This window comes from Paraphaeosphaeria sporulosa, assembly GCF_001642045.1.
Source record: "Paraphaeosphaeria sporulosa strain AP3s5-JAC2a unplaced genomic scaffold CC84scaffold_4, whole genome shotgun sequence".
NCBI classification, from domain to species: domain Eukaryota; kingdom Fungi; phylum Ascomycota; class Dothideomycetes; order Pleosporales; family Didymosphaeriaceae; genus Paraphaeosphaeria; species Paraphaeosphaeria sporulosa.
The window spans coordinates 3,179,321-3,202,950 of record NW_017253363.1 but is presented as its reverse complement, the minus strand read 5'-3'; the positions used below and the strand labels follow the sequence as shown (position 1 = coordinate 3,202,950).

General features: G+C 54.5%; 7 protein-coding genes across 7 annotated transcripts; 4 read left to right on the top strand and 3 right to left on the bottom strand.

The window, feature by feature from the left end:
- Positions 1-473: 473 nt before the first annotated feature.
- CC84DRAFT_1087957 (beta and beta-prime subunits of DNA dependent RNA-polymerase) lies at positions 474-5,774 on the top strand (the record flags this gene model as incomplete). The annotated part of the gene is made up of 3 exons (XM_018174228.1): positions 474-759; positions 811-881; positions 951-5,774. The coding sequence occupies 3 exons, from the start codon at positions 474-476 to the stop codon at positions 5,772-5,774; spliced, it is 5,181 nt and encodes a 1,726-aa protein (XP_018038158.1).
- A 789-nt stretch (positions 5,775-6,563) lies between these two features.
- CC84DRAFT_1163910 (beta-lactamase/transpeptidase-like protein) lies at positions 6,564-8,663 on the top strand. The gene has a single exon (XM_018178361.1). It carries the CDS (start codon positions 6,854-6,856, stop codon positions 8,483-8,485), a length of 1,632 nt encoding a protein of 543 aa, XP_018038157.1. The 5' UTR covers positions 6,564-6,853; the 3' UTR covers positions 8,486-8,663.
- A 563-nt stretch (positions 8,664-9,226) lies between these two features.
- CC84DRAFT_1163909 (uncharacterized protein) lies at positions 9,227-9,857 on the bottom strand. The gene has a single exon (XM_018178360.1). The coding sequence runs from the start codon at positions 9,723-9,725 to the stop codon at positions 9,348-9,350; it is 378 nt and encodes a 125-aa protein (XP_018038156.1). The 5' UTR covers positions 9,726-9,857; the 3' UTR covers positions 9,227-9,347.
- On the bottom strand, positions 9,661-11,076 carry CC84DRAFT_719666 (uncharacterized protein). Its single transcript, XM_018187150.1, has 2 exons — positions 10,592-11,076; positions 9,661-10,547 (listed from the first exon to the last, which is right to left on the bottom strand). Exons 1-2 carry the CDS (start codon positions 10,718-10,720, stop codon positions 9,780-9,782), a joined length of 897 nt encoding a protein of 298 aa, XP_018038155.1. The 5' UTR covers positions 10,721-11,076; the 3' UTR covers positions 9,661-9,779.
- Positions 11,077-12,059: 983 nt separating this feature from the next.
- Positions 12,060-13,557, bottom strand: CC84DRAFT_719336 (uncharacterized protein). The gene is made up of 2 exons (XM_018187149.1): positions 13,073-13,557; positions 12,060-12,955 (listed from the first exon to the last, which is right to left on the bottom strand). The coding sequence occupies exons 1-2, from the start codon at positions 13,188-13,190 to the stop codon at positions 12,366-12,368; spliced, it is 708 nt and encodes a 235-aa protein (XP_018038154.1). The 5' UTR covers positions 13,191-13,557; the 3' UTR covers positions 12,060-12,365.
- Positions 13,558-18,245: 4,688 nt separating this feature from the next.
- Positions 18,246-21,303, top strand: CC84DRAFT_1163903 (uncharacterized protein). Its single transcript, XM_018178359.1, has 6 exons — positions 18,246-18,707; positions 18,773-18,869; positions 18,920-19,183; positions 19,237-19,341; positions 19,396-19,540; positions 19,587-21,303. The coding sequence occupies exons 1-6, from the start codon at positions 18,589-18,591 to the stop codon at positions 21,083-21,085; spliced, it is 2,229 nt and encodes a 742-aa protein (XP_018038153.1). The 5' UTR covers positions 18,246-18,588; the 3' UTR covers positions 21,086-21,303.
- A 216-nt stretch (positions 21,304-21,519) lies between these two features.
- CC84DRAFT_716246 (uncharacterized protein) lies at positions 21,520-23,130 on the top strand. Its single transcript, XM_018187138.1, has 4 exons — positions 21,520-21,594; positions 21,644-21,692; positions 21,752-21,800; positions 21,859-23,130. The coding sequence occupies exons 1-4, from the start codon at positions 21,582-21,584 to the stop codon at positions 22,978-22,980; spliced, it is 1,233 nt and encodes a 410-aa protein (XP_018038152.1). The 5' UTR covers positions 21,520-21,581; the 3' UTR covers positions 22,981-23,130.
- The last annotated feature ends 500 nt before the right edge of the window (positions 23,131-23,630 follow it).

The following is a 23,630-nucleotide window of genomic DNA, read 5'->3' as shown; positions in this document are numbered from 1 at the left end:
CTGCTCTGCGCTGCCTGACGCCTCCCGCTCCTGCACTCCCCTCCCCACCACCCCCAACTCATCACTCCCGACCGCTGTGGTGCCCGCGAGCGCGTCAAACATCTCGCCGCACCCGTTTGCGCTCCCGCCACTGCGCAAAATACCCGCGCTGCCCGTTGCAGCGACGCGCGACCGACCGCGAGCCCCCGAGCCGCTCAGCCCTTGTCCGCAGGTGCTATTCTTCGACCGCATCCCACAGCGCGCATCGGCGCATCAGCGACACCATTCTACCCGTGGCATACCCTCCTTCGCATATCTAGACTCGTTTCCTGCAACCGAGGAGGCGCCAGCCCCGGCGTGGCCACCGCGGCCGTTCCCTCACCCACGGCTCCACCAGCTGCTCGCGCTCACCGGTAACACGGTCCAGCCACATTTCCACGCTCTTTGCGTCCACCAACAGCGACTTCTCGCAGTTACCTCGAACAACCGCCATCATGCCGCCTGGGGCCCCTGTCGTCTCCAAGTGCCCGCTGCGCACGATCAAGGAGATCCAGTTCGGGCTGCTCTCACCCGAAGAGATCAAGGCGATGAGCGTCGTGCATATCCTGTACCCGGAGACCATGGACGAAGACAAGCAGCAGGCTCGTGTCCAAGGCCTTAACGACAGCAGGCTCGGCAGCATCGATCGCAGCTTTGTATGTGGCACATGCCAGGAAGACATGCAGACCTGCCCAGGGCACTTTGGCCACATCGAGTTGGCCGTGCCTTGCTTCCATGTTGGTCAGTATTCTGAACCTGTCGACGCGCTGAGCTTCGTTTGACACCCTGCAGGTTTTGTCGTGAAGATCAAAAAGCTTCTCGAGACTGTGTGCCACAACTGTGGCCTCATTCTGGCTGACTTCGTAAGTCTTCCCTGGCGGAAGACGAACATCGCGGCCTGGGGCAGTGCTTTGGCTAACCTCATGACTTAGAACCACCCAGACTGGCCGTCAGCTACCAAAGTAAAAGACCCAAAGAAGCGCTTCGATATGATATGGCGATTGTCCAAAACGCGCAAGTTCTGCGATAATGAAATCCCCAAAGACAAGACGGCGGCACACCACGGTGGTTGCGGCAACAGAATGCCCGACACCATCAAGAAGGAAGGCATGAACTTGTGGGCCACGTACAAGCCGCGGAAAGACGAGGAAGACCCCCCCAACAAAGACAACGAAAAGAAACTGATCAAACCGCAAGAAGCGCAGAACATCTTGAAGTCAATGACGGAAAACACCATGTCTCTGCTCGGCCTCAATGTTGACTACGCCCGCCCGGAATGGATGGTTCTTACCGTGCTTCCTGTGCCCCCACCCCCGGTTCGCCCTAGCATTTCAGTCGATGGCACAGGCCAGGGTGCCCGTGGAGAGGACGATCTGACCTACAAGTTGGGCGACATCATTCGCGCCAACAGCAACGTGAAAAAGGCACATGCCGAAGGTGCTGCACAGCACGCGATACAAGAGTATGAGAATCTCTTGCAATATCACATTGCTACTTACATGGACAACGACGCGAACGGTGTGCCCCAGGCAATGCAAAAGTCCGGTCGTCCGCTCAAAACCATTCGTGGCCGCTTAAAGGGCAAGGAAGGTCGTCTACGAGGCAATCTCATGGGCAAGCGCGTCGACTTCTCTGCCCGCACTGTCATCACAGGCGACCCCAATCTGTCATTGGATCAGGTTGGTGTGCCACGCTCAATCGCTCGGACCTTGACATACCCCGAAACCGTAACCAAGTTCAACATCGGCAAGCTGTCGCAACTAGTGCGCAATGGCCCCACGAACCACCCTGGAGCCAACTTCGTCATCAAGTCCGACGGTGTACGTCTTGATCTCAAGCATAACAAGAACCTCAGCGAGTTACAACTGGCATATGGCTGGAAGGTTGAGCGCCACATCAACGATGACGATGTCATCATTTTCAACCGGCAGCCGTCTCTACACAAGGAATCTATGATGGGCCATCGTGTGAAGGTTATGCCGTATTCGACGTTCCGTCTGAACCTGTCCGTCACGTCACCCTACAACGCTGATTTCGATGGTGACGAAATGAACTTGCACGTGCCGCAGAGCGACGAAACACGCGCCGAGGTCAAGAATCTGTGCATGGTCCCGCTCCAGATCGTCTCTCCCCAGGGAAACAAACCGCTCATGGGTATCGTGCAAGACACCCTGTGTGGTATCTTCAAGATGACTCACATGGACGTTTTCCTTACTCGAGAACAAGTCATGCCCCTCATGATGTGGGTGCCAGACTGGGATGGTCTTCTTCCCCCACCTGCTATTCTGAGGCCGAAACCTCGCTGGACCGGCAAACAGATCATCAGTTACGCCTTCAAGGATGATCTCAACCTCACACAGGGGAGTGATTCTGCAGACGACAAGTTCAATGATTTCAGCGGCAAATCTGTTGTCATCCATGGAGGCGAGATCGTCATGGGCCAAATCGTCAAGAAGCAAGTCGGTGCTTCTCCCGGTGGTGTCGTTCACATAGTATACAATGAGCACGGCCCACAAGCAGCAGTTGACTTCTTTAACGCTACGCAGCGCATCGTGGCCTACTGGTTCCTACATAACGGCTTCAGTATTGGTGTTGGCGACGCTGTTCCTGACAAGGCTACCTCTGATAAGATCGTGGAAGCTGTCAATAAGGCAAAGGCAGAAGTTGCAGAAGTCCTGAAACTTGCGACTACGGACAAACTAGAGCCCAACCCTGGTATGACGCTGCGACAAACCTTCGAAGCCAAGGCGCAGAAGGCCCTCAATGAGGGACGTGAGGCCGGTGGTACCGCAGCCAAGGACAACCTGAAGCCCTTCAACAACGTCGTCCAAACAGTCACTTCCGGATCCAAAGGTTCGAACGTCAATATTGCCCAGATGGTGTCACTTGTCGGTCAACAGGCAGTCGAAGGTAATCGAATTCCCTTTGGTTTCAAATATCGTACGCTCCCGCACTTCACGAAGGACGACTATTCTCCAGAATCGCGAGGATTCATCGAAAACTCCTACCTGCGTGGGCTTACCCCACAAGAGTTCTTCTTCCACGCTATGGCTGGTCGTGAGGGTCTCATCGACACTGCCGTCAAGACAGCAGAAACTGGTTACATTCAGCGTCGTTTAGTCAAGGCGCTTGAAGACGTCATGGTCAAGTACGATGGCACTGTCCGTAACTCCATGGGCGATATTGTCGAATTCGTCTACGGCGAGGACGGTCTCGATGGCGCAAAGGTCGAGAAGCAAACTATCGATACGGTCCCACTGTCCCGAAAGAAGTTCGAGGATCAATACAAGATGGATGTAATGAGCGACAGGCCACCTATCTCTGCCGATGTCTTGGAAGTTGCCAACGAAATCCAAGGCGACACTGAGGTCGGTCGATACTTTGACGAGGAATTTGCTGCGCTTGAAGAGGATCGTGCATTCTTGCGACAAGGAATGAAGACCGACAAGAAGGAGGTTTACCTGCCTCTTCACATCAGCCGCATTATCGAGAACGCGAAGACTCGATTCGCGATCAAGAACTCCCAACGGAGCGACCTACACCCAATAGATGTTATCCAGGGTGTCCGCGAATTGCTCGACAAACTCATCGTTATTCGCGGTGACGATCCTCTCACTCTAGAGGCGCAGAAGAGCGCTACCATGCTCTTCAAATGTCTCCTGCGGTCTCGTCTGGCCTTCAAGCGCCTGGTGACAGTAGATCACTTGAACAAGCTGGCCTTTAACCACGTGATCGGCGAAATCGCAGACCGCTTCCTCAGGGCTGCTGTTCACCCTGGAGAAATGGTAGGTGTGATTGCAGCTCAATCTATCGGAGAACCCGCAACCCAGATGACATTGAACACATTCCATTTCGCTGGTGTGTCTTCGAAGAACGTGACCCTCGGTGTACCTCGTCTCAAGGAAATTCTCAACATTGCCGCAAATATTAAGACACCCAGTATGTTGATCAAACAGAATCACCCGGAGCATTCGCAACAAACGGCGAAGGAGCTCCGAAGCCGGATCGAACACACCACCCTTCGATCATTGACGCACTCGGTCGAGCTGTACTATGATCCCGATCCGAGGACCACGTTGATCGAAGCTGATGAGAGCATGGTCGATATGCATTATGGGATCGAAGTCGACGAGGATGTCTCGAATCTGTCCAAGTGGCTGCTTCGTATCACTCTGGAACGGAAGCACCTCCTGGACAAGAACCTACAGATAACAGAAGTGTCTAGAAGGATTCTTGAAGAGTTCGCTCCTAATATTAGCGTCATAAACGCCGATCCGAACGACGACGACCAGGTGATACGTGTACGCTTCAAGTGGGATCAGCATCTCCGGAAAGACGAGGATGATGAAGAAGATCGTGATGAACGTTGGATGCGCAAGCTCGCCGTTCATCTGCTGGATGATGTGACTCTGCGCGGAGTAAAGGGCGTTGAACGTGCTTTCATCCGTACTGAGCAGAAGGTTTTCGAACAAGAAGATGAGTCTTTGATTCTCAAGAAGGACGATGAGCGTTGCATGGAGTGGGTCTTGGATACCACAGGCATTGCGCTGGCCGAGGTGCTCTCCGTAGAGGGTGTGGACGCCACCTGCTCATACTCCAATTCGTTCATCGAGGTTCTTGGCGTTCTCGGTATCGAAGCCGCTCGCGCCGGTCTTTTGAAAGAATTGTCCAACGTATTGGAATTCGACGGTTCGTACGTGAACCATCGCCACATGGCGATCCTCGTCGATATCATGACCCAGCGTGGTCTCCTGATGGCCATCACTCGCCACGGCATCAATCGCGGCGACACTGGCGCACTCATGCGCTGTTCGTTCGAGGAAACGGTTGAGATTCTCCTCGAAGCCGCTGGCTACGGCGAGCTCGATGACTGCCGGGGTGTCTCTGAAAATATCATGCTTGGTCAACTTGCACCGATGGGAACAGGAGAGTTTGAGGTTGTAATGGATAGCCAGATGTTGCTCACCATGGTTGAGGATAATTCCCGCATGCGCACCGGCGCCACCGGAAATTACTATGACACCGGTGCCGCCACTCCATACGACCTTGGCTCTCCAACATACGAAGGCGGCATGAGCGGCCCATCCTACAGTGCAGAATTCTCGCCTCTGGCAGCCCCAGAAGGAAACTATGGTGGCATGAGCGAGTATGCTCCGCAGTATGGCGATGGCGGCTTCAGCCCGTACGCCAATACTCGCAGCCCTGGCATGGCAGGTTCTATGAGCCCCTTCAGCGGTGGCGCCAGCCCCAGCTCGCCTTCTTTCTCTCCATCCTCGCCTCAGTACTCGCCCACGTCTCCCGGCATGAGTATGACCAGCCCCCGCTTCGGACCTACGTCTCCGGGCTACAATCCCACATCACCGTACTCGCCCACCTCCCCTCAATTTTCGCCCACGTCACCTGGAGGTTTCTCTCCGACATCTCCGAGCTACTCACCTACATCACCGGGATACTCGCCCACGTCTCCGCAGTGGAGTCCTACCTCGCCCGCACAAGCTGCTGCTCGAAGCGCCACCTCTCCGGGTGGTGGATGGAGCCCTACATCTCCACAGTACAGCCCAACGTCCCCCATGTACAGCCCGACGAGCCCGCAGTTCAACAGCGGCGATAGGCGCTCCCCTGCTTCACCCACGTCGCCTTCGTACAGCCCGACGAGCCCCATGGGCCAGTACAGCCCGACATCGCCTAAATACTCTCCCACTTCCCCTACATCTCCGCAGTACTCACCGACGTCGCCCAAGTACTCGCCGACGTAAGTCTTGGTCATAGTTGTATGATTCCCATGAAAGATACAATCTGCTAACGATGAACAGTTCGCCTCAGCAGTGATTCGCTCACTCGTGAATATTTCTTCATGTAAGCAGGTTCTTGCCTCGCTTTGTACAAAATTCATCCTTTTCGCTCTTTTGAACGTGAAGGCTGACATCGGTGATGGGTAGCTCCGATCCGAATCAGTCTGCTCACCCTGTTCAAATTGCACACCACGGCCGCCAGTCACACTCGCGTCACGGCGTCGGCGTACCTTTAGCTAGGCCCACGTCTACACCCACACGTGCGACCGCTGCAGCTGGCCTTTTCGATTATTTAATGTTTTGTCTCTACGATGTACAACAAACGAGCGATTTGTGCTTCGATAGCACACCCCCGCCGAAAACCGCAAAAAGATGTTCCTATCCCGTCTGCATTACATACACCGAGCACCATTTACGGGGGTTAACGGCGTCCTTGTTTTTCGATTGATATTTGACGATGGGGTCACGACCCTAGTGCACAAAATGCGAGGCGTTCAGGGCATTGTGCTTTCAAACATTTCAGTCTTGCCGTTTAGTGTTTCTGCGTTTTAGATTCTGCGCGGCCCTCTAAATTGCGCTTTTGGGCCCGAGGGGTGCAAGGGAGGCTTAGAAAATTTGCGCTGAGTTGGGTGATACCTAGGTGGATGATGAGTTGCAGGCAATGAGGGCGATGAGATAATATCGAAATTGACAACGTTTTGTCGCAATCGCTTTGATGGATGATTCGTGACTCAGTGGCTCTGACATGGTAACAGATTGTGATGTCTCAAGGTTTGCGCCTTAGACTAGTAAGATACTGCGCCACGCCTGTTCGCTAGCTGCCTAGAGCGAAGTGGTTGCTGAAATCACTCATAGTGAGTACAGCTACCGGTCAACGCTAGCGCTTATACGAAACTGTGGCCCTGGGACGAGAGACTGACCTCCAAGCATCTCATGCTGTATTCAGTGTATAAAGCTGGGCAAACCAACCCTATGTCGACCCTACACCATTCTATACAACCATGGCCGACATAGAAACAACTCTCAACGACAAATCCCCAAGAATGCCCTCGGACCCACGCCACGCCAGCTTTACGCTCAGTCCAGACTCTTCACAGCCTTCTCCGACAGAACAAGATGCGTCAAGAAACCCCTTCGCCAACAACAACGGCGGTGAGACTTTCAACGCCCGCGTCAACGAAGCCCTGCACCACTGGCGCGTCCCCGGCCTCGCGCTGGCCATCGTGGACAGGCACACTGTAACGGCGCATGGCTATGGTATTTCCCAAGTTGGAGGAGGCGCGAGTCCGGTCACGCCAGCGACTATCTTCGACATCGCAAGCATGTCCAAGTCTTTCACTGCGGCGGCGATGGCGCTGCTGGTGCAGAACGAGGAAGATGAGGCACTGAAAGAGGTGAAGTGGGACACGCCCGTCTCAAAGCTAGATCCAGAGTTGCAGTTTGCAACAAGCGATGGAGACGGGAGGCAAGGCATAAGCGTGGAGGACATCCTATCCCACCGCAGCGGGCTGCCTGGGCACGAAGAGTCGCTTCTGGGCATCAGTCACGCGGATGCAGATACACCAGAGTCAGTGGTGAGCAATATACGGCATCTGCCCTTCGCACACGCCCTCCGGACTACGTACTTCTACAACAACTTGATGTATACTTGCGCCGCGCATCTCGTGTCCAAATTATCTTCTACCCCCTTCGCCTCCTTCTTGCAGCAGAATTTCTGGGATAAGCTGGACATGCAGCGCACGTGGCTGGGGCCAGACGCCCTTCCCACGGCAGAAGCAGATGCAGGGAACGTAGCCGTGGGGTCCATCTACGCTACCTCGCAGGGCAAAGCCGTGGAAATGCCGCACATCCCCGAGCCCGAGGGCGTCGGCGCAGGCAGCATCCAGTCCTGCGTGGGCGACGTCGCGCGCTGGATCCACGCCCAGATATACACACTCCCACCCTTATCCCAGGACAGTTATAAAAGTCTTCGCACGCCGCGCATCCTGGCCGACGACGCCATCCCAGGGCTGACAGGCATGTCACCCACGTTCTACTGCCTCGGCTGGGAAGTCGCGTACTACCGTGGCGTCACGATAGTGCGGCACGATGGGTCGTGGGCGGGGTTTGCGTCGAGCATGGTCTATGTTCCCGAGAGGGAGTGGGGCGTTGTGATACTGGGGAACAGCGAGGATGCGTATTCCGCGGAGATGGAGGTGCTGTTTCATCTTGTCGACACGCTGTTGGGAGTTCCCGAGGGTGAGAGGTTTGGGTGGAGAGATCATTACGACAACAAAGCGCCGGAGTGGGCGCACGTCCAGACCCTGGACGAACTCTTCCCTGAACGAGCGGAGCATGCAGACGATGAACCACGTACTGATCCGGATTTGGAGACTTTTGTGGGGTCGTACGCGAACACTGGATACCACAGGATTCGGCTTGCGTATGACGCGGAGAAGAAGCAGATCGAGATCGATGGCAGGGACCGCTCATACTCTTTTGTGTGGGTGGTGAGGGAGAGGGCATATGGGCACTGGTACATGCTTGAGAATGTTGATCCAGCGAGTGGGGAGAAGAGCACAATGAAGTGTAAGTTTGACGCTGAGGAGGTGAGTGGGAAGGTGAAGAGGTTCGGCGTGGACCTTTACCCTAACTCCGGGGATCTGATATGGTTCGAGAAGGAGGAGGGAGAGTAAAGGGTAAGAATAAAGACATAAATCTGGTGCACTTTCATTAGTATGGGTCCTTGCAAACGCTATCATTGTGATTTTATGATTGCTGCGTGCGGGGATGGAGAACGTGATCATAACATAGAAGGCCGTATTCATGCTCAGGAATTGAAATGATGAACGTCCGATCGTGGAAAGATGTCCCAATTCGACCATTAAGAAAGCAACCTGCAAACCCAGATGCAACAGAGTACCTATATCAATACATAACCAAGATCGCATTTCTGAACCGTGAGCGGAGACCCGTTCGGACTATATGTACAAAGATCGCTGCAGGATCGAATGTGCATCAAGACCTCAGTATAGTTTGCAATTCGGGTAGATCGTTCGGGGCCTCTGGCCCCCATGAGCCTCACCTTGCGGTGAAACATACTCGGGGACATCTTCCTTGCCATGAAGCGCCGCATCCGCCCTTCTCCTCTTAGTAAAAGCAACACAGATACGAGACACAATACAACGAATACCGGGACGCCGACGCCAATCCCTATCTTTGCGCCTGTGGGAAGTCCAGATGTTTTCGGTTCTTCTGAGGAAGTTTTTACGAGGCCGTCAGTTTCGTCCGGGCCACCGGGTGCGGTGCTGTGCTTGATGCGGTGTTGGCGCCGAGGAACGCAGTCAGTGTCTTCTCGCCGGCCGCGCCGACCTGGTCGAGTAGGAATTTGCAATCCCCCTGCGGCATCTGCTGTGCATCGCGAAGCTCAGCTGTGCCGTTCAAGTCGCATTTGCCGCCGGTTTGCCAGTAATGATTGGCCACCCACGAATACACTGTCGTCCGATTGCACATGCTAGATCTGATGAGAGAACAGCCAATCAAGCTGAGCGGCGTATCCTACCTGTATGCCCCATATTTGCCAGTCGTGGAATTTGTTACAATGGCCCCGCAGTCCTTTTCCCTATCGGGTCCGCATGCATCGAGTAGTGTCATGTACATCATGCTATCGGAGAGTGTCTCGACCGCACCTAGTTTCGCGGTACATTGCAGCGTGTTCAGCATGCAGGAGCATAGTGGCTCGTACGCCCTAGGTGGAAGTACTCCACTGAAAGCCCATTCAGAGCCAGTTGGACAAGACCTTGTGATCGTCGTAGGATTGTACTGCGCTTCGTTGGTGAATGAGGGTTTTGCCGCTGCCAACACTGAAGACAGAGACATGGCTCCCGCCAATGGTTCGATAGCGTTTTCATTGTTGGGCTCGAATCTTAACACCATGATAGCTGCGAAACCATTAACTGTGGGTTTCGTAGTATGCTTCACAACGCTGGACTAACCAAAGGTCATGCTCTCATTCCAGTCCCCGTAGTACGTGTCAAGGATCCCACCACTCAACGCAGCAGCTCCTTTGTCAGAGTACACGTCGTACATGAACTCGTAATTTCGGTCGTCAAATTCTCCGATGTATAAGTCACATCTCATTCCCTCCAGGACGATGGGACCGCTCAACGACTTCGCGAAGTCGACAGCGTCTTCAATGTTCTGGTCTGAGGTACAATTTATGACACTATTGCCCATCCACAACTGAACAATGTCGGCGGCATCGTCATGGCACCATATGTAGTCGATCGTGTCTTTCTCTTGTTCCTCTGGGAGTATTGACAGAACGATCGGGATACTCCTATGCAACACCTCGGACATGTACGTCCGCATGTCTCGAAAGGCCGCCCGAAAGTACAGCAGGTCCGTAGGTTGCTGGCCAGCAGCAGTCATCCGAAAAGCGAGAACATTTGAATAATTGGCAAGCGAGCTAATGATTCCGATCTTATAATCAAACGTTTCCTGATTCCATACATACAAATACGAATTCACACCCGCATCGACTTGAGGGACGACGTATATACCAGCGTCAGCAAGCGCGTTCACGCATTCTGAATGGTCCTTGTCGCGGTCGATATAAGCCACTACTATGACATTGATGTTGAAGCCAGACAGGTATGGAATGTCGCGTCGGCATAGAATTCCGCTTCCAAGTGGGTCAGGTGGCGGGTTGAAGTTTGACAATTCGTATCCAAACGGCTCATACCTTATTCCTCGAACCTATGGTGATGAGCATTGTTGATTATACCCTTTGGAGGACTCACAAAAAAGGCAGTACCGTTCTTGTAGAAGAAATGCGACCCCTTGATCTCAATTGGTTCGACTTCGGCAGTAACGCTCGAAAAGAATGCGAACAGGCCAACGCAGGTCAACAGGCTCGTGAATGCCTTCATGCTGCGACCAACGCCCCTGTATTGCTCAAATGGCAAATTTGACAACAGGAATAGGTATCAGAGGCCTGCTAGAGTCCATAGAGGAGCACACGTGCAAGGAGCTGATGAGGAGCTGCAGAACGCTTCAATGTTGTGTATGTGCTCGTCATGTTCTTTTTCCTGCGCCCAGCTTCGGAGTTGTGCCACATGCACCGCGCCGCAGAGATACATATTGTATGTTTCATATCCATTACCCTTGCGATCCTATTGGACCGACAGTCCAGTGTGTCAATGCAAAGCCTCCGCTCTCCACCACCCTGGGTCGATACTATGGTGGAGGTCTCTGAAGGAGCTGCCGCATAGGCATTTAGCTCGCCGAGGTGCCTATGCTGCATACCCGCCCGCATCATTCGCCTGCACAGAGAAAAATGACGTCAATCGTTCGAATAACAGAGGACTGGTAATGTGTGCTTACACCTGTCCACCGAGCAGAAGCCTTCACAGGGCAGAAGAAGCGCTCCTCGTAGCAGCACGCCCATTCAGACCCCCCAGCTGTCATTGTGTGGGCTGAAGTTGTGACTGAATAAGTACGGTATGTAACACAGCGACATCGACAACCCACTGTATCAGCCACCTGCATCACGAGCGATAGGAGAAGCGAAAATGGGAAAGCGTGGTTGGATGGCGGGAAATCAAAAGATCGTAGCTTGATCGTGGTGCTCCATCACTGGTATCTTCCGCGAGCATTACTGAAGACACAAAGTAAGGTGTAAGAGCCATGGAGTGACCAGACGTCAAACAATGCCTGTAGACGGCAAGAGTGCGCTTTCCCTCCGGAAGTGCCTTGCTCGACAGCCGTAGGCGCACAGAGACCAAAAATGCAGAAAGGGGTCGGAGCAATTACTGAGCAGGAACCAGTTCATTTGTTTAAAAAAAAAAATGAACAGGAAAAATTCAAAGATAGACCGACGTTCAACGTGGGTGCGAGGCATGGCCGTTAGCACGCCGCGCAGGAGAGTGGGACAGGAAGTTGTCTGATCTGGAAAAGAGCTCATCTTGTACGCGCGTGAGCTCCGAGTATCCTCTGTAAGTGGACCGGATGGTGAAGGGGGTAGAGGCACAGAATCAAAGATCACTTACGACGGTGACATATCCGGGGGAAGGATGCCACTGAGGGAACGAAGGCACGGTTCATCTCGCTTTATCGCGTTGGACGTTTTTGGATAATCTCTCGATGACGAACGATTGACCACGGACAACTAACAGAGGGCATTCCACCTTCGCATGGCGCTAAAGACCGTTGCGACGGTGCTGCATTAGCATTTTGAGGAGAGCGAATCAAGTAGGCCTAAGCCGAGTGCGTACTTGACGGGAGTCAATTTGTACTGTATAACTTGTCCATCGCCTTCAACATGCGTGATTCTTGAATTGTGAGATTGCCTAAAAGGCTGGCCTGAATCAACGCCATACCAATGTGCTAAAAGACTGGCCTGACCGACTATACAGCTGTTTTCACAGCATTTTTTCAGTCCGTAAGAAGCCAGATGTTGTGCGCCGTAACATGATGCGCCGCTCCTATCCATCCCTATCCATTACCCTTTTCCTTGTCCCTAACGCGTGAGCACCCTAATCTAGCAACCCAACGTACACATCAAGCACGCGAAACTTAGGCGCTTCGCATCTCGGTGTCGGTCTCCTCGACCTGGCCGATCTTTCTCTTGCTGGGTGTGACACCGCCCTCGTCGTCTGCATCGTCTCCCTCGGTCCACTCGACGACCTCCCACTCGACCTTGACGCTGCCGTCGCGCGACGTGTGCCCGCCTCGCTGCTGCTTGAAGTGTCCCAGTGCCGTGTTCTTGACAATCTCCTCGAACCACGGTGCGCCGCGCAGCTGCTGATCGGATCGAGTCACAGCTTGGGTTGATCTCGAGGGTCCCGGTACGACCGTGTCTTCGTCGCTGCTCTCTCCGCCAGGCAGGTATCCAAGCTCACCAAGCAGCTCCTGGTCTTCGTCCAGCAAGCTGCCGACGGTGAGACAAATGTGCTCGGCGTCCTCCCTGGTCTGCTCGTGCCATGATGTGAGTTGGGTGCCGCAGTATCCGCAGAACTGGCGGCGCGAGTGGGAGGCGAAGGGTGAGACAAAGGTACGCTGGATGCTCGATCGTTCTTCGTCGGGGAACTGTGCGAAGGTGGCGCTGGTGTACCAATGGAGAGGCACGCGGAGCCAGAGAGTGAGTGGGCTGGCCGAGTGGTGTCCTGAGCCCTGGGTCAGCTGTTGTATATCCATGGAGGGGCTGTAGGATTGCGTTCGCGAGCCATGATGTAATGCTCAGGTCGCAACGGGGAGCGCTCGCACAGCAGGGCAAGACTCACTTGAAGCTGACGTGTTGTCGTATCGAAGCTCCGCCAGCTGCGTCTGCTGCTGGGGGATTTCGACGACATAGCGGTTGCGCCCGCAGGCGCAAGAGCCGTGCAACGTCTGGGGGGCCATGTTGCGGCCAACGGGCGGTGTTGTGAGGTCGTGCAGGTGGTTTGGGGGCCGGCGGTGCGTTTGCGGCAACGGTAGGGCGACGGCGGTGAAGTAGCGAGCTTTGTTTCTGAGTGTTTGTCGTATGTTCGAGGAAATTCGATGCAACAGTTGCGCCCGTGGACCGCATTTTGGCTGCTGCCCGCTGATTGGCCGGCGCGACCGGGGCGCTCCTGGCTGTTGCTGTTGCTCACACCACGGCCGACGTCACCGCGACAACCGTCCGACCCCAGATTGTCCTTTGCCAGAACGTTCCCGAAGCACCGCGAAGCCGCTGCAATTCGGTCATCTCCAGCGAAACTAGCGAGTCCACTCGTTTTCCTTCCGTCCCATCTCAACTGCGCAAAACACAGGAGAAAATGCGGAGCACACTCAACTTGCGGCCCGCAGAAATGTGGCACAGCTGTCCATGACACTCGTGAAGGCTACATCACCCACCAGGCGAGTAGGCTCATGCTATGGTCGACATCGGGACACTCTGTAAGACGTTGGAAACATTTGAACCCGCACGTGTGCGTGATTTCGTATCGTTCGTACTTGGAAGATCAGCGCCCATTCTTGGTACTACTTAACGTTGGAAACCCATTAAACTCCTCCAAGCTTGAAGCTATGCCGTGATTATGCCTTGCATTTGCCTCCCTTGGAAGCGCAACGGATGCAGCGCAGAAAGTATTCGCTCCAGCACCAGGTCCCGTGGGCATGGGTATCGCAGCACTGCAGTGCTGGACGGATTCTGTTCTTCTTTTTGCACTCCTCCACCCAGTCGTAGAATCCGGTCATTGTTTCTGCACGCTCCTAAATTACTTGCGAAAACACGAACGGAGAAATGACGTCGTTCAACGGGTCCAGCTTCGCTGTGTTCGCGACGAACGACTCCCAGAAGTCGGCCACCAATTCAGCGAATTTGTGGCGACACTCCTCCACAAACGTGGTGTCTTGCTTGTCTCGTACCTGGTCTCTCCAATCTCCTCGACCAAGTCGCGCTTGCTATACAGTAACCAATGAAGACCGCCAGATTCTGATCGCTCTCTCCCTTGCGCAGTCCTGTCTCAATTGCGATATTGAGACCGATATGGTAGTCCTTGAATCTTCTTTGTCTTCACGGTGTCGTTAATGACAACGTGGAGGTTGTCGATGATGTGATTCTTGTCTGGTTTCGTGCTGCAAAACTTCTCCGCTTCGGCAAGCTGAGTTCCGGTTCGCTCGATGTACAAGTTCAGACTGGCAGGAATGCGTAAGAGCAAGGCACAAAAAGAAAGCCAAGAGGAGTGAAAGGGCAGGATCACATACTACAAGTATGTGCCGGTACATACATCTTCTCATCAGTGACAAGCAAGTCCCGTAGCCCGAGCGAGAGACTACTCACTGTCAGTGCTCCAAAGCGGGTTCGACCTGGTTCCTGATATGTAGCTGCTGCATTGCAACTCAACCTCGTTGAGAGATGCCGGCCAACGAATCAACACAAACTACAACCCGCCAAATATGAAAACCCAGGGCTTAGCCATTCACTTTCGGCACCAAACTTGCGTATTTGGGGCGATATATCATTCATAGCGAGCGCCCATCGTCCAATGTGGCGACGCAACGGAGAAATATGGCAATTCTATCTAGCCATCTGACTCTGCAAGTCTTTCTCAGCATTCGCATGGCCAGGGATCGTCTTTTTCCGGATGCATTGAAACCTGCGCTATTACTTTCTCCTCCCAACCTACCGCTACCGAAACAGCAAGAACAGACATCAACGTATGCTGCAGAATCGTGCAAGGCGCCTTACATCGTCGCCAGCCAATATCGCTCATTTTCAAAAGAAGGCATGACAACGGCATTCGTGAGGACATCGGATCGTGCACCGTGAGCATGCAGGGGTAGGAAGCCAGGCGGCTGGATCAGCGCCGTGATTGGACGCGGCGCGAGTAGATGATCGACATGTCTTTTTATGGGGAGACTACACAGGAATAATTTACTTGCTTGCGCGATGCGGATGTCTAAGAATGATGCAAAAGCATCAAAACGACAGAGAAAATCGTCGAATGTGCACATGGGATTTAGAGGAACATGGTGGGTTGTACTTGTGCGGAGGTAGGTGCTGGTCAAAGTTATGGAAAAGAGTGGCAAGCGTCTCAATAGAATCTGACATGGTATCGAGGGCCAGAAAGCGTAAGCTCGGCTAAGCAGTCGTTGTTGCATCGAGGTTTAGAAGCTTGACACCCTCGAGTAGCTCTCCTCAACGTATTCTGAGGAGAATGGACTGGAGACCCACATCACAACACCACGCGCATATGTCTGACTGCACGCCGAGGGAAAGTCATGCTTGCTTCTTCCGTACTCTACGGGTACACGGCAGTTGTGCAACCTCTAGGACAGCACAACAATGCTGCATGTTCGAGGAAGGTCCTTGTAACGACCCGAACAAGCTTTGGCGAGTTGAAAGTTATAATGGCAAGGCAAATTCCTTTGAGGTGATAGCTGACGTTGGGTTGGCATGGCTCATTGGAAAAGTGACGTGCCACCGTCGCCGTGCTAACAAGGACGACAATTGTAGCGTACCATAGAACGGCCTCACGCGACCAAACTCTTTCATCGTGCCTTTCGATCCACAGCCCCCTTGCGGCTAAGTATTTGACTGCCATTGCAAGCCGACCGACTACGTAAGGAGCGGTGTTGTTGTCGAAGACGGGTGGCCTTGCGCAAGTGTCAATCATCTACTCGTTGATGATCAATGCACAAAGCTTTGGCGAGGCAGACTCTATGCGACAGTGCGCACGGCCGCGGCGGAGGCTCTGCAAAGTCAGAGATGTTGAAACATGGAGGCTCAAGTTGGTGGAGAAGCAGGCGGCGCTTAAGTGCATGAGGTGTACAGACATGGTAGGAGGCACGGACAGTATCGGACTAGCCAGGGTGGAATTTCCAGAACCAGTGAGGAGGATGATGTTCCTGACAAGACGCAATGAAATCACTGTTATGGTGCCTTTTGATCGGTGAGATTTTGCAGTCGTGTGTAGAGGCGTTTGCGGCGCATGTCGCGGCAAAGCCACAAGGGCGGGCCATGGCAGCCTTGCGTTATAGTGTCCCAAAAAGAGCTCGAGGAGAATCCAGCACAGTGGGTGGCCTCTGGTCTTGGGACAAAGAATATGTTTGATCCGCGGAGTGATAGCGGGCATGGACAGTGTGTTACACGGCGCAGCTCTTTCCACCGTTTGTGCTGTCGCTGTCTCGGGGGCGAATCGGCGGACACTGTCATCCAGAAAAACATGCATACAGGTTGACATGAACCACACGTTCGCGGTGCTGTAGCGTAGGCGAGATTCAATCCTTCTAAGGTGATGGTCCTAGTGTTGGTGGCCCTATTGTGGTCGCAGCCGTGTCGGGAAGTGCCTCATGATAAAGAGGAGCGCACAAGGTCTCAGAGCTTGGACAAAAATTAAAAGGTAGTGTCATCGTTAGAGTAATTCTGAAGAGTTCTTTGTGGGTTGCGGCCTGGTCAACGCCTTCTATGGGTTGGTCAGACGGTCCTCGCCAAAGACATGGCCCAAATACGCGCCCTCCATCCTGGTCCGACATTAGTGTGCGGCAGATTGACATCTGAATGGGGCTTTGGACAGGATGTACTTGGCTTCAAAATGACTGCATGAGGATCTATGGCAAGATCGGCAACCAGACATGGCGGAGCAAAAGGGCGGTCGTGGTGGAAAACTTCATCTCGCAGTGTTTTCGGTCAAGGGTCCCAGACATGATCTCTTTAGTCCACTCAGGATCGATGTTCTCACGAATGATCACACTGAATACGTAGATATGAGGCGTCACTATCAGCACGTCGTGATCGCAAAGAAGTAGGGATGGTTGCGGGCGTCGACCGGGCACAAGAACAGTGTTGCCGACGCAAAGCTCCGAGCTGAGGCTGAAGTGCTCCCAGAGCCACGAGACACGCGGGGTGAGCATGTTGTGGTCGGGTGGCGTTTGCTTCCAGGCCTGGGACTTTGACGCGGGTAATTCTGCGCCTCAGAGGCACAGTACGTGGGCGAGGACCGCCACTTTCTCGATTAATAAGTCTGTAGCACATTAGATTGTCCGAGAGAGCACAGTGGGTTACGACGATATCGCATCTTGCGATCGAGGTGTGACGACTGTGTGATAAAGGCTTCCGGTGACGAGGCACCGGGCCTTGGTAGCACATCTTAGTCAAGCCGATACGATATTAGCGAAGAATGTCGCCGTTGCAGTGGCCTTTGCCGATCAACGTGGGACAATTCCCCGCGGCGATTTGGGGGCCGCAAAAGATCGTGCATGCCGGAGGATTCAGTCACAATTGCGCTCGCGTCATTTGGTGGGAGCTGGCCACGTCGGCCGAGGGGAAGAGTGAGCCGGAGCATCCTGCCAGGAGTGGAGGTCGGCCGGCTTCCACGCCTCGATTGTGCAGTTGCTACGCGGACATCTGAATCAGCCGGTGCACAAGTTGGGCGGGCTCACAAGTGCATTAGTGCAGGCTTCCCTACACCCGTCTGCATAGTCAAGCCGGGCGGGCAGGGTGACGCTAGGAGGCTTGAGACAGTGGCAGCAGGTGGAGAATCCTGGACCGGTAGGTGTGATGGCGCACAAGGAAATGTCTGGCCGGTGACATCTGGTGCCTCTGGAATTGGACTGTCATGTCATGTCAGTTCGGAGAATTTCCGTGGCCACGGCTCCAACCACACGCGGGACGTGACCTGGTCGCAACAGCTGGACGGTCGACGTGTTCAGGTGGCTTTTGAGCTGGGCCTAAAGGTCGTTAGCATCCAGCTGGACGGGTCTCTGTCGTGAGCTCTGGGACGCGTGAGAATGCGCAACAGCAGCGAGGCACGAAGGCTGGCGGATCCCGTGCATTAGCGCATCGTTGCGGCGCTTACAGCAACCCCTGGGAATGCTTGTGATTGGCACCGCACGGCCAAGCGGTCGGCAGAGCTAAGCAGGGGGCCAGCTGCTGCTGGGGCCGCGAGCAGGTGGAGTAGGCTGCGGAGGATGAGAGGTTCAGGGTGCGGACAACATCGCACATCTCACCCCGACTCCACGCGAGCCAGGCGCGCATCCGCAGTCAGTCAGTCAGTCGGGTCGGTGAAACGAAACGCATATCGCACTCTACGCAGCCTCCCCCTCCGCGCCTTCCGCCTAGCAGCCGGCTGCTTCTTGCCTCAACCCCGGCGCTCCTTCCCACGCCGCACACACTGCCCGAGTCGTGGGCTGTCTGCTGCGTTCAGCCTTGCGACCAGCGAGCCTCCGCTGCGCCCTCGATCAGGCGGCCGCTTGGGAGACCGCGAGGGCCATACAAAGGGCTCTCATCACGGCGCCGTCTCGCCGTGCACCAGCCCGAGGGGACGTGAACTGAGGGATGGCCACCGCAACGCAGCTCATGCCGTCTCCAACCACCAACGGCCTGAAGTCCTCGTTCAGCCCGTATACCGACTCGCCCTCGTCGCCCGCGCCCTTCTCCCATGTCTTCTCCAACAGGTGTGTCATCTACATTTACGAACGTGGTAATGCATGGACGGAGCAGCGCTAACGGAAACGGCCAGATCCTCGAATGCGGACCATCTGCAGCCCCCGCCGAGTCCCTATCCCTCCACCGTGGACCCCTCGCCAGTCGACAGCAACGGAACCAGCGGAACTGAGGTACATACCGCTGGGCAACTACGCCGAAGACAGCGCTGACACGGCCGCAGATCGAGGACGACGCGCAGGTAAACCAGCCCAGCGACGATGAGGGCAGCGACATCCACATCAAGTCGCCGCTGGACGACATCGTCAGTCCGGTGAGCCTCGAGAGCCAGGCCAAAGTACGCGCGGCTGCAGGAACGACCGACGCGGATGCAGCTAACAGTGCGCAGCCCTCGCGCCTGAACACGTCGCTGCCTGTGCGGTTGCGCGCCGACTCCGACGATGCGCCGCAGTCGGTCATCCATGCGCCCACCAACTTCAAAACATTTGTACGTGTCGTGTCGCCGTGGTTGCACCACATGGGCGCTAACACGACAAACAGAATCGCTCGAGCGTGTCTGTGCCATCGTCAAATGAGACGGCCTCCGATAACACTGCTGTGGTGTCTCCGCAAACACCAGAAGCAAACATGATCCCCGACGAGAAGGTCCGTCGCGCGCATGTAGCTCTGTCCCGGATTGTGATGGCTGAACGTCCGCAGCATTCGTCTACTTATACACATCCAATTGATACCGCCGTCCCCTCCGCCGCCGCTCCAGACCGCTCTACTCCACGCGCCCAGACGCGTCAAGAGTACGAAGAGGAAGGCAAACGACGCAGTGCCCGGGTTAGCGTCAGCCTCGCAGGTCTGTTTCTCGCGCCCATTCGATAGGCGAAGCTAATTCCTTGTAGACATCGCCGAAACGGAAGACATTGGCATATCGGAGACAGCCTCGAGTTCCACATTCGACAATGAGAGTCAGAAGGGAGACTTACAAAGCCCTAAATCACCCCTCGCATCCATGGCAGCGGCCGCAAGCGCAGGCACTCAGACAATGGGCGAAGTTCTACATGGCATCAACGAAACTGAAAAGGAAATCGCTGCCCTCCGCAATGCGTTGCACGAGTGCTGGACCCTGTGTAACACCCTAGCGAAGCTTAGCCAGACCCACCGCCAAAAGATGTTCTACTACTCTGGCTCCCACGGCGAAGTGCAAGAACACGCCTGGAGAACTTGCTGGCGCCTTTGCCAGCGGCTATACGAGAGTCGAGACGAGGATCCCACCACTCAGATTAAGCCAACCCTGGAACTTTGCCGCGACTTCTGCCAGGCGCTGTTCGATGTGCGGCAGCGCGGCGATGAAGCTTCGGACTCCGTGCTGCGAGTGAGCTTCGAACTCAACAACCATCTTTACAATGCCCACGACCGCAACCTGCCCGAGGCTTTTCAAGAACGCACGCTCGAATTCTACCTTACGCTGTGTCATAGACTGATGAAGCAACGAACATCCCTTCCCGAGGAAACCGATGCATTGCTACATGCTTGCTGGTCACTGGCTGAGATGCTTTTTAGCATCCGTCAAAACAGTCGCGACAACAAGCCGGCCGACGAGGAGATCTTTGGATCTGCGATCCAAGCGTGCTGGGAGTTGTGTGACCTCTTCCGAGAAGGGTGGACACAGGTACGGCCGGAGCGTGGAACACCCCGCCCATCGCAGTACACGTTCACGGCCGCCCCCGCCTCTGTGTCACACTCACAGACCACCTACTCGGACACATCGGGGCGTTCTTCTAGCCTCAACGAATCATATCATTCCGCGGTGTCGATGCGGAAACAGCTCCTCATGCACCCTGAGACGCCCACCACAATATTTGACGAACGAGAAGAATTTTCGCCTGCAGAAGAACCCAACGTTCCGAACATCTTGATCCTAGGCCCGGAAGCTGGGCAAACGCGAACACATGATCGTTGGTCATCTTCTTCCTCGAATCTCTCTACGTATTCGGACGCGTCCCAGTCCATCCACAGCTCCTCTACAGCAACAGCGGGTCGTGAAGACCCTAACCTCATTCGATTAAAAGGCCTCATTGTCAAAGCCGCACTTAATACTGGATACTCACGGCAAACGCCCTTGCCTGACTTCATTCGGACTCTGCCTTCGAACAGCTTCGGAAATCTGCCATGGCAAAGCGCTCTTTTCGAGCACTACAAGCACCTCGTGCTTACAGATCCCACTCTACGCAACATCCACACGCAGCCTCTTCGCAGGCTCACTGCAAGTGAGATCGGAAGGGCAGTCCAGTGGATGGCGCGAAGCAAGAGTTTCAGCTGGATGTCAGACCTCTATCGATTCGTGTTTGGTGCCTTTCCAGAAGATGCTGGGCAACGCAACCTTATTATTAATGCGTAACGTGTAACGCAGCGCAGCATCTTTGTGTTATTCTCGGTTTGACTTTTTGACATTGTCAGAGGGGCTGGTTATTTGTGTTTGACATTCTGTGCGATATACCCCATTTTACATTCTTTCAGGCGCGCGGGAACCTTCGGACTAGTGTATAGCCGAGGCATGCGTCGCCTTGCATTTGTATATATGATGACCTTTATATATGTGATGAACACGCAGAGGCTTAAGAGGTTCTAGAAAACCAATCACCATAATGCTTCACAGTTTTGTTTGTAAGGGAGATGTTGCTGAAGCAACAACGAATTCGCCTCCCACTTGGACACCGAGTCTTGACGGTTGCGTGTTTCTGATTCATCACTGTGTCTGTCGTCTCGTTGACTACGTCTCGAGGAACGGCTCGCTTACGTCATATGCGGTGCATGGTTAGCGCGTTCAGCTCCGCGCCAACGCCCGATCGTCGTCTTCGCGCCGTGTCGCATGGTGCAGCTCTAGATTATTTCACATGGCATCGTCCGGTAAGTCGCCTCAGGTCGCAATGCTTGCCATAGACTGACACTCGAGCAGCTGCAGAGAAAGTCTTGCAAAAGGCGGCCGAGGACGGTTCGCTGGATGCGTAAGTGCCCCTCCGATCGCTGTCGCATGGTGGCCTGGATTCACTGACACCAATTGTAGTGCCGACTGGCCCGACACACTCAAGTATATCCTTGATCGCCTAGACGAGGTACATCTGGCATTGAACACCGAATACACCGCCGCTCAAGCCTGCTAATGCTAGCTAGATAGTCGCTGATTTTCCCAAGCCGCCCGAATCAGGCTCCGCCTCCGTACCGCACACACCCTCGAGACAACAGCCGCAAGGCTCGAGCCAGGAGTCTCACTCAGGCGACAAAGAAAATGCAGCGCCGAAGACGCCGGTCAGGCCTCCTGTGCCAGGGTTCACGAACACGGAATCGCAACTGCCATCCGAAGCCGTGACATTCTACTCTTCAATACGGAATGCGCTGTCCACCAATTTTCCTAAAGGCGCGCCCCACACAATTCAGAGGCTTGCAGAGCTTGTCCTGGAACCCAAGAGACGGTACAAGTTTCTCATGTCCTACTTGAAAGCCCTCGACCGCGTGGTCTCTGTCTCCTCCTCTAACACCATTTTCCCGCTGCCACAGGCTGTCCTCCCTACCGCAACCGGACTCCTTAACGGCACCACAGCTACAAATGCAACTCAGGCTTCGCTTGGCTCCGATGAATCCCTTGGTGGGGCTCTGCTCACACCTATACCGTGGCTGCAAAATCGTGGCCAAAACGAGTTGATCTCCGAGAGCACTGAGATGGTCGATGGACCGAATGGCACTGGCCGGATAGAAACCGTCACAGTGGGCATGCTGAGTGGCGCTACTGGCAGCAATGGATCACCCCAAGCTACTTCGCCGACTAACTCGAACGGCGTATCACAGATCGCGTCATCGCACCCTGACGGCGAGACATTACCCTCGACAGGCCCTGTCACGCAAGGCGAGATATTACGACAGGAGCAAGAAGCTGGCATTGTGCTGAACAACCCCCACTCGCTTACAACGAATTTGAGCCGGAATACGGTCGGAGAGATGGAGAGCGGGGGCACCGTCATGGATACCGTTGAAGGAGAGGAAGAGCAACCGCATGCCCGCGGCCCCGAGCTCATTGGCATGGAAGACACTGGACCACAGACTCAATCCTCACGCCTTGACATCGAGGGTGCAGTAGGCCGGCCAAGTATCGATCGCTCAAGCAGAAGCCCGCAGCCTGTTCCTGAACCCAAAGACGAGGAAATGAAAGACGAAAATGAGAAAGACGACGATACGGAAGGGAACAAGGTGCAGGAGGACGACAAGGATGGTGATGCAGAAATGAAGACCCTAGAGTAGGAAGTTCGGGATCACGCCTGCCTTGTGAACTCCTGCGGAAGGCATTTATTCCACTGAACTGTTTCGACACTGGTCCTAGGGCGTTGGGCGCTCTTGGGGTATACTGGAACTGCGGCGAGTCTTGGCACTGGACGACAGCATGCTACCCCGCGATAATGCGCATTTTCAATGTCAGCGTGGCAATAGCTCTGGGTGCGTGAGTCCTTATTTCGGTAGCGCAAACATTCTATTATAAGGTACTCCCCGTTCTTCTTGTGTCTTCCGCGTAATCACAATTCAATCCCTCGATGGTCACAGTCACACGCTGCCCTGCCCACACATTAAACAATCGCTCATAGAAGTTGCGCCAGTCGCGAACATAGTACCCAGCGCATTGCCGAGCATCTCACCGGCTTTTGCGTGATATTGCTATCCATGTGGTCGTACAAAAATCTTCATTTACCGACCTGTTGTGTGCTCGAGATCCTTTTCTGCCGGAAACTCCCACCCAATCCCGCGCTCGACCGTAACAACAGCAATCTCGTGCACCTGCACCCCAGGTCTTGGCACAAACATCATTTGGAAACCCGACGTTTGTGCTACCATCGTCAATGTTCCCAGTCACCGTTCCGGATCTGGAGAGCAAGTTTTGCGGGCAGTGGGGATCAGGG

Bases quoted from the DNA above. Each gene is read 5' to 3' on its own strand.
- CC84DRAFT_719666 (XM_018187150.1), bottom strand. From the start codon at position 10,720: ATGAAGGCATTCACGAGCCTGTTGACCTGCGTTGGCCTGTTCGCATTC. The intron at 10,548-10,591 runs GTGAGTCCTCCA...TCATCACCATAG, and splicing joins AGAACGGTACTGCCTTTTTT to GTTCGAGGAATAAGGTATGA.
- CC84DRAFT_1163903 (XM_018178359.1), top strand. From the start codon at position 18,589: ATGGCCACCGCAACGCAGCTCATGCCGTCTCCAACCACCAACGGCCTG. The intron at 18,708-18,772 runs GTGTGTCATCTA...GGAAACGGCCAG, and splicing joins TCCCATGTCTTCTCCAACAG to ATCCTCGAATGCGGACCATC. The intron at 18,870-18,919 runs GTACATACCGCT...ACACGGCCGCAG, and splicing joins ACGGAACCAGCGGAACTGAG to ATCGAGGACGACGCGCAGGT.
- CC84DRAFT_1163909 (XM_018178360.1), bottom strand. From the start codon at position 9,725: ATGGTGTTAAGATTCGAGCCCAACAATGAAAACGCTATCGAACCATTG.
- CC84DRAFT_1163910 (XM_018178361.1), top strand. From the start codon at position 6,854: ATGCCCTCGGACCCACGCCACGCCAGCTTTACGCTCAGTCCAGACTCT.
- CC84DRAFT_719336 (XM_018187149.1), bottom strand. From the start codon at position 13,190: ATGGCCCCCCAGACGTTGCACGGCTCTTGCGCCTGCGGGCGCAACCGC. The intron at 12,956-13,072 runs GTGAGTCTTGCC...CCCAGGGCTCAG, and splicing joins CGACAACACGTCAGCTTCAA to GACACCACTCGGCCAGCCCA.
- CC84DRAFT_716246 (XM_018187138.1), top strand. The intron at 21,693-21,751 runs GTAAGTGCCCCT...CACCAATTGTAG, and splicing joins GAGGACGGTTCGCTGGATGC to TGCCGACTGGCCCGACACAC. The intron at 21,801-21,858 runs GTACATCTGGCA...AATGCTAGCTAG, and splicing joins TCCTTGATCGCCTAGACGAG to ATAGTCGCTGATTTTCCCAA.